This window comes from Amphiprion ocellaris, chromosome 3 (assembly GCF_022539595.1).
Source record: "Amphiprion ocellaris isolate individual 3 ecotype Okinawa chromosome 3, ASM2253959v1, whole genome shotgun sequence".
NCBI classification, from domain to species: domain Eukaryota; kingdom Metazoa; phylum Chordata; class Actinopteri; family Pomacentridae; genus Amphiprion; species Amphiprion ocellaris.
In genome coordinates, this window is record NC_072768.1 from 21,368,262 (window position 1) to 21,390,535 (window position 22,274).

General features: G+C 40.0%; 1 protein-coding gene across 17 annotated transcripts in view; it reads right to left on the reverse strand.

Annotated features, from left to right (window-relative positions):
• Positions 1-22,274, reverse strand: part of LOC111577803 (pleckstrin homology domain-containing family A member 7-like) — a 157,757-nt gene that overhangs the window by 15,705 nt on the left and 119,778 nt on the right. For 9 of the 17 annotated variants that reach the window (XM_055009089.1, XM_055009081.1, XM_055009082.1 and 6 more), the window contains 8 exons: positions 10,467-10,648; positions 7,327-7,869; positions 6,146-6,701; positions 4,880-4,963; positions 4,326-4,568; positions 2,317-2,370; positions 1,862-1,945; positions 140-205 (listed from right to left, as the gene is read on the reverse strand). In XM_055009089.1, coding sequence (XP_054865064.1) covers positions 140-205; positions 1,862-1,945; positions 2,317-2,370; positions 4,326-4,568; positions 4,880-4,963; positions 6,146-6,701; positions 7,327-7,869; positions 10,467-10,648 — 1,812 coding nt within the window. Of the gene's footprint in view, positions 1-139; positions 206-1,861; positions 1,946-2,316; positions 2,371-4,325; positions 4,569-4,879; positions 4,964-6,145; positions 6,702-7,326; positions 7,870-10,466; positions 10,649-15,318; positions 15,472-22,274 lie in introns of those variants that run through there. The other 8 variants (XM_055009086.1, XM_055009096.1, XM_055009095.1 and 5 more) reach the window with 7 other exon arrangements.

Sequence of the window (22,274 nt, forward strand, 5' to 3'; positions counted from 1 at the left end):
AAAACATTTTCTTGGCCAGCATCCAGTAACTACATTTTTAACATGTTCTTATGACATCCAACAAACTAATAAACAAATAGAGCTGCAAATATAACCTGCTTGTCACTGTCAAGTGGAATTGGGTTGTGTGTTTACTTACATCCACATCGCTTTCTGCAACCTTGACAGCTTTCCCTGACTCCTTCAGTGTCTGACTTCCAGCTACCTGGAAATTCCAAAATACACATTTCTGGATGTTTGTTATGTGGCAAAACAAAGCGTCAGACTCCATGGTACAGGAGTGCTGAACTAAAGGAAATACAGAACACAGAGACCATCTACAAGCTACTGTGAGGCTGAGGCAGACTATCTGTGACACATTCTCTAAGCCTCGTGTACATGACAATATGAGTGAGTTTTGGCAAAAACAGACAAAATCAGCTCTTGCCATGAACAACACAATGGCCATGGAGACTTTGAAGCCCTGCACAAAATGACTTTTAAACATCTCTATGCAATCCTGTTTCTGAACAGGAAAATCTGTATTTTTCAGAATATACTGTGGACTGCCTAAGTTCAGGTGCTCATTTTCACTTTTACTTTCCAGTTTTAACTCTCAGAACCCCATAACCCACTGACAGGTTTTGAAAGGTATGTTACCTTTAAATTGCCAAAATTACACCACTTCTAATAGAAAGAAAAAATAAAAATAGAATAATAATAAAACAAAATTTCTTTCTGTCTTTGACCTACTCATCTGTGATGTCATGTTAAATCTGGAAAAAAATCTAAACTTAAAACTATGCATTTAATCAAAATCATTTTTTCTGAATGTCTCACAAAAATTAGCTAAAATATTTTTTGGTACTGGTTTTGTCTGAACTGCAGGCTGTGCTTACATAAAGCAGAGAAGAGGAGAAAAGTATGGGAACAAACAAAAAAATTTCAGTTGCAAAATATCAAGTGGTAAGTCATCACCATTTTTTTCAGTATTGTAACACCTGTGGACAAGAGGGAACGTGTTGTGCATCTTGACTCCTCTTTTCTTCATTATTTTTAATTGTTGGTAAAATAAAAAAAATCTGAGAAACTCAATTTTGAATTTTTGAGTTCTGGTGTTATAATTGGGTTATGCTACACAAAAATTATTGATTGAGCTCCCTATATGTTTCCATAGAGAAGCAGGGCTTTACACTGGGGTGAAAAATGAGCCCACAGTTAGTAAAAATGTGACAGGATGAAAAAAAATAAATCGGAAACTGCTTGGGGTTCAGAGGGTTAAAAACATTAAAGTACAGTACATGTGAAAAGTTAACAATAAGATAATCAACAAAAATCACCCACAACAGCTTTTTTGTACTTGGAATAATTAGTAGTATGTGTGCTTCTTTTAAAAAAACAAAAACTAAAATAGAAATATGACACAGTAGAGCTCTGTATTATTGTCAAGGAGGTGCAGCGTTTCAGAGACGATGGTAGAAGCAGCTGGCTTTTCAACCACCGGGCCACAGCCACAACACATGCACTGCCGAGCCATCCCATGCCCACTATTCAACAGCGCCTCAGCATCGCCACATGGTGAGAGGATGGCGTGAAGTCAGGTCAGTCAAAGGTCGCTTAGAGGGAACACACTCGATGCCGTTCAAGCCGTGAATGCAGTGCTGAAAGCAATGGGATGGTCCTTCTACAACACTGACTCTCTAAACGCACGCTCTCACATACATACACACTATGAGCGTGCGTTCTACTCTGAACACTGTACGGACATGCACAAGTATAAATGCACACAAGCAGACACACTACAGACACTTAGAGATCTTTTTGTATCGTACACATACTGGACACAGCCACACATACGTACGCACATACACAAAGAGCTTACGTTCATTAGAGGCCTGAGAGGCCCAGCAGTGCAGTGCAGTAGTAAACTGTGAACTGCCAGGATCAGGGGCTCTAGAGCTCTGATCTGGGAGTCAAAATCACAAAGACAACAGAGCCGCAGTCACAAAATGGCGGCTGCTTTTGTGAGATGCTTCTAAAACCAGTCAAGAGTTAGAAGATCACTGCAAGTATTTGGGGATGTTTAGTCCCGCACAGACACCTGAACATCTCCTTCTGTAGCTACGTTTGTAGCTGTTTTGGTTCGACAGTTCAGCGTCGGTCAAAGTGATAGAAGTAGTTGTCAGTAAGAAACACCAAGTGTGTTAGTTTGAGCTACAAACATTTCAAATTGGAAAAGGCACACTAGATGTAGAAGGCGTGAACTGAAGAAGAACATTAGTTAAAATAACAAACAGGAATCAGAAGATAAAGTGTGTCTATCATCATCTTTCTCACCTTTAGGTCCAGATACTCCAAGTCCTTCTTCAGCTGCATGTAGGTGTCATCCGCCTGGAAGGTGACAAACATGAGTGTGGATTACTGATCTGTACGAACAGCAAATGAACAACTACATATCTAAACTTATTTAATCCACAGAAGCATCAGCATCATCAAGTGGGATGTAGTGAGATTTATGTATCGAGTATGACATGTTATACATGTTATCAGTGCTGTTATGTGTCTGCGCTGACATGCATCACAACACACTTACACATACAGTCAAAATTCATTCATTTATTTCATGTTCAGAGAAGTTTAGACAATTCTATTACAACATACAAAAGACCAGCACAGACCAGATCCATTAGAAGCAGCAGATCTTGAAACACTGCTGAATTCAGCTTTGAATTCAGCTCACATCTACAACAGAACAAACTTCGATACGGCCGAAAATCACGCATCAGAGGACCAGACTGACCGACACATCCACAGCTTGCCAGTTAGCTAAAGCATGGGATGGCTTTGTGGACGTCAAAAACATAGCAAGACAACATGCTATGGACATTTTCAGTAGAAGCACGATATGGATCAGCCAGGAACAGCACATGGAAAAGAGGCGGATGGTTCTGGACAGCCAGGCCAGCGCTCACTGACACTACAGCAGCGGAGCTTTTAGGTAGAGGTCGCCACTAATATACTGAAACTAGGCGGTTGAAGCTGTGGTTGTTTTAACTCTTGTGTTTTTGTTTGGCCTCTGTTTATCCTGTGATTTTATTAGCACTATTTCATATTTAGTATGTATTTGCAGTTGGGGAACTACCACATATGAGAATAAATGAGAGGTACCACTTTGACTGTGTTTAAATGAAAATGGATTGAAGATGTCAGTGAATATAAATGGCATGCTATGAAACCTGTGTTTGGGGAGGTGCTTAATAATAAATATTGACATATTTAATGCGATTATAACATCCTTGAGATAATATTGTGCTTGCAGAAAAATAAGTGAGTCAGACTAAAAGCTGCTGCCGTCTATGTATTGCTTTCGACTTATTCCTCGTTTTGTTGCCCCGATCCATAGGCAGTGCTAGTGGTAGCAGGTTGTGGTGACGGGGATCAGTGGGAGGCAACAGAGTTGAGTGAACTATCAAATTTGCCAGGTAGGATTGAATGGCATGGTTTTCTTTTTCTTTTTTTGCTCTTTGTAAATGGCCAAAACGTCACTACTTCTCAGAGCCAGATAATGTAAAAAGTACTGTCTGAATTTCAACTTCATGACAGTCCATGAACTACTCAACAATGCTTAATCTATGTTTAAACTGTGAAATTGCACCAAATCACCTTATTCTACATGTATTCAAAGGCAAACTCTACAAAACAAATTCTGTAAAAAACAAACAATTCTGTGCTCCTTGGCACAACCCAGTAGCCACCACTGACTCAATCGTGACAAAAATTCTGCCAGTTTTCAGGTGAACTGCAAGCTGTTATTTTTGGCATTTTAATTGTTGAGCTGCACAAAAGATATTTCTGAAGTTCTCTGTACTTCAAGTCATGGTTTTGCTGTTTCTATAGCGGTGCTAAACTTTATACTGTAGTGAAAACCAAACACTTAAATGTAAAAGAGGATAAATTTAACAGTTTTTACTTGAAATGTTAACTATTATTATGTGTTATAGAATACATGGGCTTGTTTTTCAAATATATGCTGAAAGTTGAACATCATTAGGGTGCATCCACTGAGGACTAAGAGCACCCACAGGAGAATTAAATGTACATTCAGACACTGCTTTTCACAAAATCTTGTCAGTAGTGTTGGACCATACAGTGCCATCAATAATGAGCAAAACAATTAATTCTCTGAGTCAGAAAATTATTTGAACACAAATTATATGAGTAAGAATTAAGCAAGATGGCAGACATGATGTAAGTGTAACGCAGCTCTGTACAATGTTTAGTGGCAACCTCTACCGGCCCCAGGTAAAATGAGGGGCAGATGGGAGGGCGTGCCGCAGGGGCCGAACCTGGGAGTTGCAAGGGCCTAGCGGAGCTGAGAGGCCCACATGACCAAGGTGGGACATAGGAGAGGGCCCAGCGCTGAGGAGGGGACTGGTGCTAGTGGTGGCAGCCGTGAAGAGGCGGTGTTGGTGGAGGGGCTCTTTGGGACCGTTGAGCCGCTGGAGTTGGGCTAACGTTTGCTGACGTGCGGAGGCCATCTTGGCCTGGTGCCGGCGCAGCTGAATGAGGAGCAGAGTGAGCTCCTCCGGCTGTCACGGGCACCACAGGACATTCAATCTGGCAAATCTCAATACTGACCACACAAGTTTGAGTAAAACTTCTCTTCAATAAGTAACTCTGCCTTCACAGTGCTAGAAACCAATTTGGCTGATGGCTCATTTGAACAAGCAGAACTGCAGCTAAAGTAAGGAGGATTAATGTGTTGAAAAATAAGACAGGCACACATCAACATACTGAACATGACAGGATTAAACACCCTCCCTCCTTTTATTTCAAGTAATATAAATGTATACACAATGTTAACTGTAATAAACTTTGTGTATTTGTTAGTAAAACATACCGTTTTGCCATGAAGGCTGGGTGCGCTGACTGTGTGTGTGATGTAGCCAGATGTAGGCATTGACCGTCTCTCAATAGTAGCAGCCTATAAAACACAGACAACATATTTATATAGACTGTTTGACCAAGTAATATCACAGAATCATATTAAATAAGATGTGTGGTACATAGTTGTTATAGAATCAGTATGGTCTCACTTCAGACCTGCTACAAAAGCATAACAACATCAACTTCCAAATAAGGCTACAAATCTTGTTTGAGAAGATGCAATATTTAATTTAACCTTGATAAGAAGATAAGAAAATACTGTATTGTTTGTTTTGTGGGGGCAAAATGAATTTGCCTGTGTATGTCAGAGAGTGGGCGTGAATTTGCATAATTTTTCACTCAATATTAAAAGTGCTGTATTTAGATGAAGATGGACAACTGCAAATTTTATCTGCTTGCATTAGTTTGACAAATGAATGTATTCATTTACACCGGGTATAATGTATTTAATATAGTATGTATACATTTTGAGTGTTGTCCTGACTGACTGTGGAAACAGTTGAGGTAATTTAACAGACAGATCTGTCTGCCATTGAACCCCAAAGGCACTAAAACAATTATTCTGTTCACTGAAGCACAGTTCCAACATAAACCCCACACTGTCAGAATGACTGACACTGTTCTGGATGAGAAATTACTCCATTTGATATGTTACACTTAACACTGGAAAAAAAAAAGTGTCAATGTTGCAATCTCTGGAGTAGCACAAAAAGCAACATGATTCATTTCACACAATCTATGCAGCAGAGTGTCATGACAACAGGGAATCATTTATTATTGTCATTCATACTTCAATTATATCAAATCATTTCTTATAAATTACACCTCTTTGTCCCTATTTTAATTAATACTTGTTCATATTGCAAGAATTAGGATTTACTAACATTGATCACTGTAAGCTGATGTATATAAGAGTTTGAGCTACATGCTAAATATGCAAATATGATGCTAGAAACACAGACTTTACCCTCTTACACAAAAATGCCATCTCATTCCTTTGATTGAGATCTGCCTAATACAATTGAGTAGAAACACTTCTCTGTGCACACTAAGTACAGCAGAAATCAAAATCACCCCTTTGCCTACAAAAAGCTGAACTCCATTACTAGTATCATATTTTTCCTCTTTCTTACAATGATGAAATATGAAACCTAAAACTCTAACAAGACAAAGTTACCAGGACCTCAGTACAGTGTTGTTCTGTCAGGCTTTATTTTACCTTGAGCAGCTGAGATTTGCTTCTGCGGGGGGACACCGTGAAGGGGATGTCCAACACTGACATGTCACTCACAGGCCTGACTGTCACCCGATCAGCAGGCGTGTGTGGCCTCCGCGTGGGCGACAGGGTTCGGCTGGTGCCGGGCGGGGGCCCCGGTGGAGGGATGTCTGCGGATGAAGGTGGTACCGACACACAGCGAGGAGGCCCCTCTGACCTGGGAGCTGAGTTGGAGGGAGGCACAGTGGATGGGGGTCGGGGACCAAATGGGTACTCTGGGGCCGGAGTGTAAAGTGGCGCCGTGGGACTGCCGTGACGGAACTGGTGTCGCTGCTGCCACTCATACAGCTGCCAGACGGTGTTGGCCCCTGGACCTCCCTGCTCTGGGGTGAGGCGGAAGTGGCTCAGGCGGTCCTGGGCGTACTTGTACTCGCCGAGTCGACCAGGCGAAGGACTCTGGCGAGGAGTTTTTGGCAGGGTCTGATAGGCGTCAATGGAGGTGAATTTGTGCTGGGTCGGAGGCGTGCGGCGAGGGAGGGTGTTCTCCCTGGATGGGGGGCTGAAAGGGTAAGGACAGCAACAGAATAGTTTTGTCACACACAAATACACCAAATATCAGGAGGTGATTTTCTAAGACCCTGTCCAATGATAAAACTTCAACAGCTGATGTTTTGGGGGCCCCCAGGTAGCTCAACTGGCTGAGCAGGTGACCCGTAAACAGGGGCTATAATCCCCGACACAGCAGCCTGGGTTCGATTCCAGCTCACGGCCCTTTGGTGCAGGTCACATTTAGACGAATAGCAGTAACATTTCACAATATGCTCAGAGAGAGTACTACTAGTGTACACCAAGTTTTTTGTTGACAACAGCAGCCTTCTCCAGATGAAAATCATGCTACAGATCTGTAAAGTTGGAGCTAAGCAGCAAAACAACGCAAAAACTTATTAAAAAGCTCTGAAGAGCCAAGCAGACCTGCAGATTCAGGTAATAATTCTTTGTAGTTCAAAATCAAGCTATATTTTTTTTATTTAAACAGCCTTTAAAATAGGTCTAAAATTATGTACATTTATATAAAACAATCAAGTAATAATTAGCATTTTTAAAAAAAGACAATTTCCTATTCTAAAAAATGAAGGTTTTCTAAAGAACCTTCAGTGTGCATACAGTATGTGACAGTGACCTACCCTTTGTGCTCAGCCTTCTGCACTTTGACCCACTGCTCCACCTGCTCCAGAACACTTCTCCTGTGCACCTGCTTTTGTGGGTCTGCAGCAGGCGGCTCTGGGGCCCTCTGGTACGTCCCGGCTGCGATCCCATTAGGCTCCAGGATGGGGCTGGGCGTGGAAACGAGGCCGTTCCTCGTACAAACGCTGGAGGGCAAAGTCGAGGCTGCTCGTGACGGTGCACGGGATGGTACCCTTGATACAGGCGCTGAAGCCGACACGTGGTCTGACTGTGGGAGGGTGGAAAGGGGAGGATTGGATGGCAGGGAAGTGTGGGTGTCCATTTCCAGACCAGTGCTCCCTATGGGGTGCTCCAACATGATGGTGCCAGGAGAGTCTTTGTGAAAGCTGCAGCGGCTCTCGGCGTCACGGTGTATGGGCTCCAGGAGAACCTCGTGGATGATGGGTCTTGTCTCAGAGTCTGAAGTCTTGATCTTGTGGTGGTTTATGTGGTTTGTCTGGGGAACAGCCTGCTGCAGCAACTTCTCTAACTTGTCAGCTGGTCTGTGGAGAGCCGAGATTACAAAAATATGAATGAACATTATCCTTTTACACTTTTTCTACTCAACATTGTTAAAATTTTAGATGATAATTTACTGCACCAGTTCTCTGATAGCTATTTTCTCTCCATACTTCTCAAAGGATTTCAGTGTTTTTTTACTTGACAAGAAGCAATTAAGCTTAATTTGATCACTTCACTGATATCCCACGAACATCCTGTTCCAACAATTCAGATTTTTTTGTTCTGTTGGGCTGAACTGAACTTGAACTAGATGATGATTGTCACATGAAAGAGAAACTTTTAGCCTCATTCCCAACTTTAAGGACCGAGCTAAATAAACTACCAGGGCCATTTTAAATCAGGAAAGATGACAAGCAAAGCCTTGTAACCACAATTCGATTCTAAGCTCATTAAAGAAATCTCATGTGACAAGAAGCACTCAGCCAAGAGAAATAGACAGGTCTCTGACATTCATTGAACCACGTACCAAAGTTTACTTTTAAAAGATGAATTGGACAGCCTCAGGTGCCGACATTGTCCCCTGCCAGCAGCTGTTCTCTCAAAATATCCAATATAAATCAGAACTACAGTGACTGGTCTGCCCCCATTAAATTGTTCTAAATGTGTCACATGAGGAACATCTTTCAGTTTTTTAGTGTGTTAAGAGCAATGCATATCACTGTGCATTAAAAAACTGTATACTGTAAAAGTAAACTCTTGAAAAAGCAGTTCAACATGCCAACAAATACTATTACTACTGCTAGAATTTCTACAAAGATGGACCCAAGAGCCACCTTCCCAACAGGAAGCTGTCTTCAGCTTGGTTTCCTTTCTGTCATTCACTAACAACTATTGTAATCTTGTGGGATTTCCCTTTCAAAAAACAAAGTAATGAAAATGAAGGGGTTGCAAGCTGCGGGTGTCTCACGCTGCCAGTGAACGATGGGATGTATTTGATCTGTGCTCCCTCCCCTCATCAACACATGAATAATACATGGAGGAAGCCGCTGCTCGTTCAAAAACACCATTTCACAACATTCGAATGTTCTCTTTGAAACAAACCAAGCACATAAACAAATACACAGCACTCATACGCTAAAGCAAGAGGACAGCAGAGTGGGATGTTTTTCCAGGAGTGAGAGCCGTTTATAGTGATGTACGAAACACTGAAACTGCAACACTTTACTGAAGCCATGTATTTATAGAATATAACAACTGTAATGATCACATTCAGTACCATCACTGAGCCAATATGCTGTTTTAGGGATTGGGAAACTAGTTATTTGAAATACATTGTCAAATATTCAGAGCATCTGCTGTAGAAAAACACGGACTGACTGCATGAACATTTGTTTAGAGAGTTTATAAACTGAACTGCTACAATCCAATAACACTTTGATTTGTCATTAGGTCAAAAAGAAGATCTCTGGGAAGTATTGTACAAAATCTCCATAGCTCTAAGTGATGGAAGATAAAGATTTAAAGTACGAGGTTAATATTAAGCCTCCAAACCCCAAAACCAGCTGGCAGGTTTGAAAGCCATGTTGTGCTCAGAAGAATCACCAAAATAACACCATTACAACTTTCTGACAGTCCTTCAACTACTCATTTATTCAATTACTCAATTTAAGCTTAACATCACGCTATTCTCCATGATTTTTTTAAGCACTCCCCTAAGATAAATCATTTGCACACACCACATTCTGTTAAAAATTGAAATTTCAGAACTCCTCATTGCAAATAAGAATCCAATAGTAATTCTGCTGTGATCTGACAAAAAAATCAGGGACTTTTCAGCTAAACTGGGTTGAACTGCAGGCTTTTTTTACAGACAGGACACAAGTATGTTAAGACAATAAAAATGTAAGGAATAAAATATCTATAGTATGTACAGCCGCTATTCTTTCCACTATTAACACCTGTGGGCACCTGTTGATTCCAGATTCCAAAAAATGTCTCTGCTGGTTCCATAAAGGTGCAAGATTTTATATTTTTATATTGCAGTGAAAGATGATCCGGCAGTGAGTACAAATGTGACAGAAGCAAAATGTCCAGAAACTGCTTGAGGTGCAGAGGGTTGAGGGTATAATGGAATGAGCGTGAAGTTAAGTGTGTTGTTCTATAGTTACAGTTGATGTTTACACTGTTGTTTAAATTGGAAATATCTACCCTTGACTATGTGAACTGTGCTGTCTATATTTAAATCAATGACAGGCTATAATAATCAGATCATTAGATTAAAAAAAAAAACATACATATAGATGACAAAAATGGTCACAAACAAAAAATACTAGAATAAAACACAAGGGGGAGCTCATGATGTAAAGTGGAGAAATCAATGTTTTGTCAGTGCAACAAAAAAAAGCAATGTTCTGGAAATGTTTGTTCTGACTACACTAAACACTGTTAAAGGAAAAGGCTGAAAACTGTAAGTTTTCAGCCTGTTTAGTGTTTAGTGATTGAATCTACTTATATACTCATATAGACCTCAAGTTTGATGCTGAACTTCAACAGTTGTCTAGTTTATGGTAATGAATGCTGGCCAGGTTTGTTTACATGTACAGTGTGTGTGTGTGTGTGTGTGTGTGTGGAGCCCTACCTGATGAGTGTGTCTCCATGGTTCTGCATCAGCGTGGCCTGGTTCATGGCTCTCAGCCAGGTGTTCATGTCCTCCTGGGTGTCTGCACTGAAGTAATACGTCCGCATGCCAGTGTGCTCCGCCTGCGAGCCAATCACAGAGCTCTGCTTGTAAATGTACGCGCGCATACCAGTGTGGCTAGCCTATAGGAAGAGAGAAGAGATTTGGTCAGGTGGTGGTTAGAGAAGCACAGAACTCATCTGAAAGATGGTGTGTTAGATGAGCTTCAGCTTTGGCCAAAAAGACAGGGCGATATCATGCTGTCCAACAAGAGAAACAACATCAAGCACCATCCAGTACAGAAAGAGCCAATGAAGGGAGCCACACAGCAGAAATACAAAGACAATATAACCAGGCAGATACGACCAACATAGCCACAAGTTTTGACCAATGAGAGGAAAGATAGTTTGGTATGATGGAAAACAGAAAATGCATCAGAAAAAAGGAACCCCTAACCCAAACATTTCTCATAATCCTGTCTCCTTTTGGGTTTTTTATTTCGTCTGCTATTCCCACTTAGAAACCGACTACAAATCTGTAACAAAAAAAAAACCAAAAGTGTACAAATATGAACAGTAAAATCATATGTTTTATAAGGTGCTTGATATGTTATCAAGTTCGTATCTCAAAAAAATACTTGATTAGCATGAATCACAGCGGTGGAAAAAAGCAGCTGTCCAAAGAGTCTGATAGGTGTTTGTACTTTGGGATTTAGAGCTGAGCTTATGACAGACCTGTTCAAATTTAACATAAATATCGTTTTGTACAAACATCAAAAAAGGCTATTAGTGATGAGCCTAAATTGCAGTATGTACTTCACCAATCTATATTCTGCACATTGCAGCTATTACTTTGCACTTTAATGATGTACTAATGAGTTTTTAACATCAATGCATAAAATTACAATGTTTAATGTGATCCATGTCATAATATCAAACAGAATGGGCACCTGCCTGTGCAACTTTTAGTTTTCATTTTAATGGCCTTGCGCTATTTATTTTCCTGTTCTGATCCATAAACACTCATTAACCTCATTTCCAGTTGCAGCAGGCCATTGTTTCTAGCAAAAGGTCTCTAATAAACTCAATGTATACTACATAGCAAACACTAAACAGCAAAGTCAGCAGCTAGCCTATGAACATCATGAAGCATTTAACAGGTAGACAGTAAGATGTTTCTCTAAAATGTAGGCAGGGACAAGGCAGTCATAATAAATAATCTTTTTTAATAAATTAAATAAGTTTGTTTGTTTTTTTAACCACATAACTATCAATTAATTGAATTTCCCTTCGGGGATTAATAAAGTCATTGTATTTTATTGTATTGTATTGTATCAAGGTCAAGATAATTCATAATATTATAGCATCTATTTTTTAAAAATTGGCAAATGAACTACACTCAACATACTAGTGTAGAGAGGTAGAGAGTAACCGTAGTGTGTGTTGTTCAGCTGTCAACCACATAGTTACATATGTTCACTGTTAGGCTATTTCTCTTTTTAAACATTACCATTATCAGCAATAATAGCACATTACAGCACCCGTAGGACCATAACAGAGCTAAAAGAAGAGCAATAATTGGATGTTTTTCAACGAGTTGACCAGAAACATGTCTAGGTGTCCAGTAAATAATCAAGTTTGCCAGCATCTTCACTCTAACAACTACACTAGGTGATACTATGTCTGTTTTCAGCTTGCTTCACTGCCCCAAGTGGCTGCTAAAGTCCATTTAATGCAGCTCCCTGATCATTCTCAGTGCCCACAGATTTTTCCATCCTTTCCCAGAATACCTCTTCTTGCACCTCAGAGAATGAATGAGGAGAAGTTAAACTCAAAAGGTAATTCTGTTTGTGTAGGTGGAGACAGCAGTAACACAGTAAGTGCAAGCGAGGGGAAGAGTTTTTCCAGCCAAAGTAAAAAATGAGTCGTTTCTTTTTGGAAACATGTCTCTGGCTGCACTGCATAGTGAACTACTGAGAATACCATCAGTATAGGAGTTGGCATCTCTGCCTCTCCTACTATAGATTGATGTGCAGAGTAAAGCCTTCAGAGGCTGATATCTGTAAGTTCATTGTTTGATAATTCACATAGTGGGACCATCAAACAGCCAAACTAACCTCAAACAGTTTATCAGCAAAAGCTGCTTTTTAATTAATAGCGTCTAACTGTTTTGTAACCTTAATAAAGATGTCCTTGTTGTGAATGTGGGGTTATTAGAGCTCCTTTTAAAGTGAGCTGCACTCCATTGAGCACAGCTCTACAACTGTCCTACTTTTCCCTTTCCTTCCTTCCTCCCTTCCTTTCTTCAGCGTTTCAGGAGTCGGGACTGGAGGATAAATGAGAGCACCCACTCAACAACAGATGCATGTAAATGAAAAGTAATTAAACACTGAATCTCTCCTACCCTAATTCATTCTCTGAATAATGAATGCCGGATAGTAAGTCTGTACAGAGTGTTGTAGTGAGATCCACTGTGGGTGCAGCTCAATAATTTCTCTGCAATTTCTTTGTTTGGTTTATAATGTGATAAAATAAATGTGATTTCTCAGCAGCTTGGCTTCTTGTCTTCAGCGTGACAGTCAGGAACACACAAAACATCACTCCCACTTAAGCAGTTTAATGTACACACTGAACACGTTCGTGAATAAAACAGACTGTCACCCCTGCTGTTCTATTCCTGTTACTATAAACTCTGAATAAACCCTGGCAAACAGATACAAACATGTACACAAACAACATGATAATTCACCTCCCTTCTCAAAGCACTGCCGTCTGGCTTCCGAAACAACCTCATTTTAGTGTCTGCAGCTGAGCATTAATAAAATGGCTTCAAATAAAATTCCCTTACTCACTATGTTCGTGCTTATTTTAAGATCTGGGAGCTGATTGCATCATTCACTTGATTTGCCCAGAACTCAATAACCTGGCAAGTGCACTAGCTCTTCCATGATGTTCAAGCAGGGAGGAGTATTATCATGAATGCGCTGAAAAACTTTTACTGAGACTGCATAGAGGTAAGAAAAAGCTGAAAATATCCTCAACTTTATATATTAATGTTACAGTGATACTGATTTTCCACTTTCGATGCAAATTCACTTTATTTAAATGTAATAAGAGAGCGCACAATCAAAAACCGGGTTTCTATTCCAGCCAAGCAATGAAATAACTTCACTGATGAGGTCATTTTACAGCTATAATGATTGAATATTTTTAGAACTGTTCTTACTTCTGGCTCTTACAACTCATGATGGGCATGTATTACTAAGTTTTTGACATACCCAAGACTAAATAATGAATCAGTTAATGCAATAAAATAATCATATTAATCACTAATGAAACTATTTGTTATTGACCACATTTATTCATCTGTTGTAATTCTACTAACACTGTAACTACTGCATAACCTCTGAATGTACTTGAAAAGAGCATAGACTTTACTTAAAAATATTATATCCATGTATTCAAATGCAGTATATAAAATTCACCTAAAAATACTTAAAGAAACTGAAGCACCAAAGTATTAATACTTAAAATAAAAACCTAAAACGTGTATAGTGCAGATAAAAAGGTTGTTTTCCTTCACACTATACTGATAAATGATTAGTGTCTTGTTTTACCTTCTTCAAACTGACAACCTGTTTCAGAAGTTCTGGCTGAAGTTACAAGTCAGATAAGATAACGTCACATAGTGACTTGTCCTCAAAGCCTTTATTTAACAGCAGTCAAAAATCCATTCTATTGGGAGATTTCCAGTGCTGTCTGACCATGTTCAGTAGACATTTTCCATTATGATTCTGCCTTTTTTATGACTTTCTCATGACTAAAATCATCTGGGGTGTCTGGCTGAAATAAAAACTCTGCAAACACTTTTGCCACAATGCTACCCAAAGGAAAGCCACAGCTGTGACCTGTACCCATGGCTTAATCAGCCCGTCACTGTCATGTGTTTAGGTACACCAGAGGGCAGGAAACAGGCAGGGAAACTAGTTAGCAGCTACTCGTCTTAAAAAGTGAATACTAGATGTGTCCAAAACCCCCGTAAATATCTTGACGAAAGCAACACAGCATCCTCAGGAAACAGCTGTCAAAACACGCCTGTTCACTCACCATCAGCACTCTGACAGATGGCCTCTTACAGCTACAATGGGACGGGCTGCTTGATGAGAGACGCGATGAGGACTGTGCCGCTAGTCAGATGTTTGGGCATGTGCAGAGATACTGGCATGCAGTGAGCACACACACAGTCCAGAGCCATAGACACATGTTTGTACTGTAATACGTTGCACAAACAAAATTCAAAATCCAACCTGAATCACAAAAACTTTTGCCAAAGCTTAAATCTACCTCTAATGCCAAACCTAAATCCTGCTTCCATTGTGTTTGGAACTGAGGAATGAACAAAAACGGCTTTATTTTGGAGACAATACTGTCACCCATACAACCTCTTCCAGACTGTACACATATTCAAAAGCCCTGTCGATTTCCATCTCAAAACACCAGCCCCAAACGATCCTCATTTTGGCGACACGAGAACACACAGACACAAACACAATAAGGACGCAACACAACACACACCACCAGTGGTTTAAAATAACATTGGGAGTCTCTGCCTCTATTTAGCAGGAATGCTGAGTGGGTCATTCAGCTCTGAGAGCATGACCGACACACCTACACACTGAATCCACTGCACGGCTAAGCCTCTTTTTCTCTCTGTTGTTAGTGCCTGGGTGGGAGTTGGTGGCAGTTTTAAGGATATTTCTAAATATTTGCTTCCACTATGCTGCTTTATGAAAAAAAAATCCTTCTTTTCTCACCATTTCCTTCTTCCCTCTATTTCACAGCGACTAGCAGCCGTCCCTTCCCGCCTCTCCACCTCCTCTCCTATCGCTTCCTCCATTTATTTGCCTTGTATTTTCCAGTCTGAATCACTTCCTTCCCTTTCTCTGTTCTGTCTCCTTCGGCCTGAAAATATCACTCACTCCTTGCACTCACAAAAGCTCACAATAGTGCTGTCCCATTCCCGTGGACAGCCCCGAACAAACACGCACTCTGTCTTTGTCCAACCGCTATTTAAAGAGTCCTTGTGCTCATAAAGATAAGCCTCAGCAGCCGGAGCACCACAAAGCTCCTGATAAGGTATGTTCTCCAAAACTCGCTACTGTAGAAATGGAATTTACACCGAAACACATCCAAATGAAGACAACAATAGCTTGTGGGTGTCTTGGTTTTAAATCATGTGTACTTTTAGAAAAACATTTACCATTCTTCTGTAAAAAATAAATAAATAAAAATAATAATAATAAAGACATCCTGTTAGGGAACTAGAGTATAACAGGTTTCTCTACTTCAAAGTTTCTTTAGGCAGCAGCTGTTGTGGAAAAACTACCATTTGGGTGACTGTGGGGTTGCATATTCTACATGTACAATGAAAGATTTCCTGTAGTTTTTAAACATTACTTTTCTACTTTTCATTTCTGGAACAGCAGAGTGAGGTGACATAAGTTCCAAATAAACTTTTTCTCCACGCCATCAAAAAACTGCATGCTGGTACAGTAGATGTGACAGATGGAGGAGACAGCAAGAGGGCCACATAGATGAGCGATAAGCCCAAAACCAGATAAGGCAAATAGGAAGATTCATATTGCAATAACAGGGAGGGACAGAAAGAGAGAAAGACAGGGAAAATGACAGAGGGTAAATTAAATAAGACACGAGAGCACTGACAGAAAAAAACAACACAACCACTTCAGCCAAAAGAACGTTATTTTCAAGGCATGCATCAAAAATCAGAGGAACATACAAGGCTGCTGTATATTCTGTCATGTTTGAACCAAAAAGCCACACCAACGGCATACAACAAGGATATATAAGGTTTACATCTGGCAAAGAGAGAGCACAGGAGAGCATAGAGTACCTATTTATGGGAGGACTGTCACTGGACGACGCGACACGCTCACAGGGAGTGAGGGAAGTCCCAGTCAGGCAGCCAGCCAATGGGAACAAAAGAGGGAAGAGGATTCGGTGAATAGGGGGAGGAGGGGGTGAGGGGTGGGAGGTTGTAGTGGGAGCTTGAAGGTTGAATTTGTGGGGTCATGATGTGTACAGGTTCATTTAGTGGTCAGCAGGTGCGGCATTCACAAACTCGAAGCCCAGATCAAATACCCACCATCAGCTTTGCTCGAGTAACTAACTGTGGGCTTTCTGGAGTTGGCTACAGACATGAACATTATATTAAATCCAGCAGAGTCTGTTCATATCTGCTTTGCCTAGCAGGTAAGTGGGGTTCACTGCAGTGGGGCAATTATCAACTAACCTAAACCCAAAACCTGCCAGAGGGTTAAAAATGGCATGTTGTCTTAAGAGAAAAGCCAGAAACTGCAAAAACAGAGAATTTCTGGATTTTCAACTTCCTCGAACAGTCCTTGAAATACTCTGGGAAAAGGTATTTGGTTGGGAAATTTAAGCAAATTCAAACTTTAAATCATGATTTTTTCATGTCGCGTTTAACATTTCAGCAAAAATAAACCATTTGTAACCATCTGTAAAAAAGAAAAAATTCTGCACTCCTTAACCATGAACCCATTAGTGATTCAGCTGCATTACCTGACAAAAATTCTGGGTTTTTAGCTGACCTGGGCAGAACGGCGGGTTGTGTTTTACACAGAGAAGATAGCAGGACAATATGTAAACAAATTAAAAATAGAAATAGTAAAATATGTAGAGTTTGTAAAGTCACCATTTCTTCCCAGTATTGGTAACTCAAGTGGAAAAAAATGTTTTAAAAACTATTTATGGCACTATAACTTTAGTGTACTGCATAAAATACTAATTTGATTTCTCTGTACTCGTAGCTACGGTTGTTCCCTTTCCATAGAGGTGCAGGACTTTATGTTGCAGTGAAAAATGAGTCCAGTGAGATAAAATGTGACAGGAGCCATGGTTCATAGGGTTAACATTAGATTGAAATGCAGCATTTTGCTGCCTTTAGTGGTTTAAGTTTTCCTGTTTGATAGCATCCACGATCACCGATTTGAATGCTTTCAGAGGCTTGCTTCATTGTAACTGCATCCTTCAGTGATGTCCCACTGTACTGACCACACCCTGGAGTTCACCTCTGCATCACTGCAGCAAGGACAGAAATTAAACCAGTGGAGGTCAAGACTGGAGGATTTTAAGCAGAGATTGTAGCTTGCTCTATAAAGTCAGAAATAATTTGTAAGAAAGTACAACAACCATCATTCACAGGTTCACATAAGGCTCGCTGCAAATGAACATTTTGTCAGTTCATGCAGGATTACCCTGAGCTCTCCAACTGTGGTATATTGTATAGTGTGGCACTATTCTTTAATCTCAATTTAATCTCATTGGAAAATCTTATTTTTAGCATGTTAGCAATTCTAAACCTAAAGTTTGTAAAATGCGTTAGTGGTACATTTTGTGGGCAAAGTTGCAATGGCCAAGTTCCTCCACGAAGGTTCCAAAAATTTAGACTTTTTACACAATTGAAGCCAATATCTCTCAACAAAAGTCACATATAACATACTTTTGTGTTATTTTGTGTATAAAATGTTTGATTTCAGCAAACAAATAAATTCCTTGTGAGGAAAAAAACACAATTTCTCTCTTCCCATGGATAAATTGGTAAGTATGGTCTACAATATTTTTGTATGGTATACAACCTAGGTTGTAATCACAAACTGTACATAAATGTTGGACGTAGCCTCCAGATCTGAAAAGTGAAGCCAAGGTGGAAGCGACTTACAACTGCATTCTTTCTAATTGCCAGCAGCGGTTGGCTCCTTTGGTTGTAAAAAAAAAAAAAAAAAAAGAGAGAGATTGTTTAGAATTCTATGACAAAATTACTCTACTTCTCTTTTGATTTGTTACCTCAGTAAACATTTCCCTAATAACTTGCTGGCCTCAATCCCTATATTTTTGAAAACAGTGTGATGTTTGTTTGGTAAACTATGGTTTCATTTATGCCATGTGATGGACTGACGACCTGTCTCAGTGTCCCCTGCCTATTATGTCTGGTTTCAAAAGATTACAATAGTAATTGCCAAATTCCAAACTCAAGACTAAAAATCACTGTCCACAAACTAATATGTGATCTCAAGGTGACTACATCCATCTCTTATGTACAGTCGATGGTTGCAACAATGATTAATGACTTGTGCCCACTACGTATCCCTGCTGCCTAACGAACAAAAAAGATAAATACTAATAATCATCTGAGCAAAACTGTGAGTTGTAAGGAGCACAACATAAGAAAGGTAGCGACAGGAAGTGGCCTGTTCAAGTCATGTTGGGAAAACGTCATCCAAATGAAAAAGGTGCATAAAAATGGCAGAAGAAACTGATGGTGACTGGCAAACACACTGCAGATAGTGTTTGCCCTCAGGCCTGGCTAAAAAGACAAAAGCAGCCTAAACCCCAGAGACACCAAATGACCAGATATGTTGAATCCTGCTTTTCAAAGTGGAATTCATGCAGCGACTGAACGGAAGGAGGGGAGGTAAAAGGAAGAAGGTAAACCATGACTTTCAGAAGTTCACCACCAGGTTTCAATCAGACAATTGTTGTTTTAAGCTGGTTACAGCACAATATATTTTTGTGCATTCACCTTAAATAAACAAAATCTGAAACCTCAGCATGAGGCTGGAGCATGTAAATGTATATATATGAATTTACAGCGAGGTGCTATATCACAGATTTTTACCAACCACTGAACAGAGAAGTGCAAGATGCCAAGGTTGCCAATTAGATTTATTAGATCAATAATGAGTATACCGCTGCCATTTTTATGCACCAAGTCAAGAAAAAGACACCTGACAAGTTTGCAGTGTTTAACTTGATCATTAGAGAATTTAGTGAACATATTTTAATACATACAAAACTGGATCTTGCTCAAGCATAAAAGAAAAGAAACATGGACAAACTGCTGCAAATGTCAAAGTTGTGACATTTGGTACCAAATGTCTTCAACAACTTACATGTTACTTCATGGACTAAACCAGTTTAAATTAAGTTAAATCAAGCATAAGCTAGGTTCTCTGAGCATCGTTCAGCAAAATGCAGCTAAAACAGATGCTTCTCAGCTAAAGAACATTTCAACACCACTTCTCTGATGAAGAGATAGTAGTGTCAAAGAGTTAGTCTGCACAAGAAAAGACCATGAAATTAGGAATGTGCCCCTGTGGTATTTTTTGTACTCTTAAATCAAGTATGTTGACTATCTGAAAATGAATAAATACCTTGTGAATATACTGGGTTTGTGTGCAAATTTGAAACATACTCTTTAAGTTCTCCCCTACACAGTCTAGACAATGGACATACTGGACAGTGAGCCTGACTCTTAACTTGACACTTGTTGGGCTTAACTCAGAAATCTGTGCCTCAGGGAATGGAGAAGCATGATGCCATTCTAGAGGAGCTTGTCTGTCTCATTAAACACACTGATAGACAATAAGTAGTAATAGATATCGCTCCAACAGGTGGTGATGCTGCTGAGTGGTAGCTGGATAGGTTGGGTTATGATTGTTTGAAGATACTTTTCTAAGTGTTGTTGAAGAAAAGATATAAAAAGATCATTTTGTGTTTCTAATTACTATGTATTTTTAGGACATTGCTGAAAAGGCAATGATTTAAAAAATGTTAAATGTTTAGTTTGAACAAGAATACACAAAACTGAATTTGACTGAACATTTCAACTTCAAATTTGTTTAAAGACATGTTCCTACTGCAGTGAGCTCCAGTTACACCGTGTCTCAAAAGTTCATTTTCCTCCACTGGACAACATGTTTGACTGTTTGTCACCAAAATGTGTTATACCTGGCCAATCAGGTACTGTTTTGTTGTTTTTCTGGTCAAACTGTCAGGTCCAGTATATGAATTCCTTTGTTGACCAAAATGCATTACACTCACAACCAAAGTTTGGAAGCGTTGTCACCATGGCCACGAGTAAGAGTGGAAAAGCTACTTTTTCAGAGTCTGAGATTCGTGCACAGGCCATTGCTCTTCGAAATGAAGGACAAACTCGTCAGCAGCTCAAGCCCTTGGCAGAAGTATCTGCTGGGCACAGAAGTGATGGCAAAGGTACAACAAGGGAGGATCCTTCAAAGACTTGCCTCGCTCAGGACGTCCACCTGGCCTAACTGCAAGAGCCAAGGATCTGATGAGAAAGGCCAAGGGTAAAAGACACGAGTCATGTCGGCAACTCAGTCACGGGCTGAAAAATCTTGGAGGAAAAGCTTCCAGGAGCACTGTGAATCGTTATTTAACAGAAACGCCGGGGCTGAAAGCTTACAAGAGGCAACGTACCCCGCAACTCACCAAACTGCCAGAGACTGGCTTTCGCAAAGAAGTAGTCTGACTCCACAAGACTGGGAGGACTGGATTTTCTCTGACGAATGCCCTCTCTGCTTATTTATGACACCCAAGTGAAAGCAAGTGAAATTCAGTGCCCATATTATGGTTTGGGTGGCTATGTCCTCTTCAGGTCTCTCTGCAAATTGTGCCTCAAGGCTTCCAGTTTTGGCCAGGAAGAAAAAAATCAGGGCCTGTGACTGAACGGAAAATGTTTAACAGACATTCAGAATTGGTATTTATGCAAGATGGTGCCCCTGCTCACGCTGCCCGTATGACTCAGCAATGGTGTTCTGAGCATCTAGCTGGCTTTCTGTGGAAGGAGGAATGAACACCAAACTCCCCTGACCTCAACCCAATTGAGAATGTTGGGGAATCCTGAACAGTCTCATCTTTACCAGTCCAACACCGACCACCATGAAACAGCTCAACTCTAGGGCTGTGCAGGACTAGGGGAAAATAGAACCATCCTTACTCAAGAACCTAGTACATTCCACGCCTGAATGACTGAAAGCCGTGATCAAAGTGAAAGGGGGAAATACTTGTTATTGAATAAATTGATTATGTTGCATATTCAGTCTCTGAGCTTTGTTTCTCTGGGGAGAATGAACTTTTGGGAGATCATATACAAGATGTTTGTTGAAAAGAGGTGAAAATATATTGTGTGTATGTGTGTGTGAGTGTGCATGAGTCACAAATACAGCTGGAAAATCGTTAAGTGCCACCAAACCTGCTAGGTGTCATACAACCAGTTTTACAGGCCTCCTGCAGTAAAGCAGGTTTGAGCTGGAAATGAGCACATATTATTTCTAATGATGTCCATTAGACTCTGTCAGTAATGACAGAAACCATTCGGTGGAAACTCCAAGTGCTTTAAATAGCGTGAAGTGTATACATTTTTATCTCAAGTGGCTCCAGCAGAATGAAAACACATGATCTATGTCTCTTCAAGCTGGAATGCCTTAAACATGATGTATCCTTCAGCTAAGGGCCATATTCAACAGCAACAAAAGAATTTGTCATGTTGAAGTGAAAGAAAAACTAAAAATCAAACAGTTTTTATTAATAACATGGTAAATTCTATCCTAAGAATTCATGACTAATTTAACTTTTAATTCTTGTTTAAAGTGGTTTGTTTCATCTAATTACGTGGCATAAACTTGGAAAATGACAATTATGTAAAATTCCTCAAATCCACACAGGTACAACCAATCAGCTGGGAAATCTGTGCTGCATTTCTACATTTCAGAGGGAGATCAATATTTGTTTTGGTGTGTTTTTTTAATCTCAAACAAGGACATATAAGGTAATGAGACACTCTCAACAAAGAAGCAATATTAATTAAAAAAACATAACAAGAATCACATCAGATAAAGTAAACTGTAAAAAAAAACAAACATAAAAA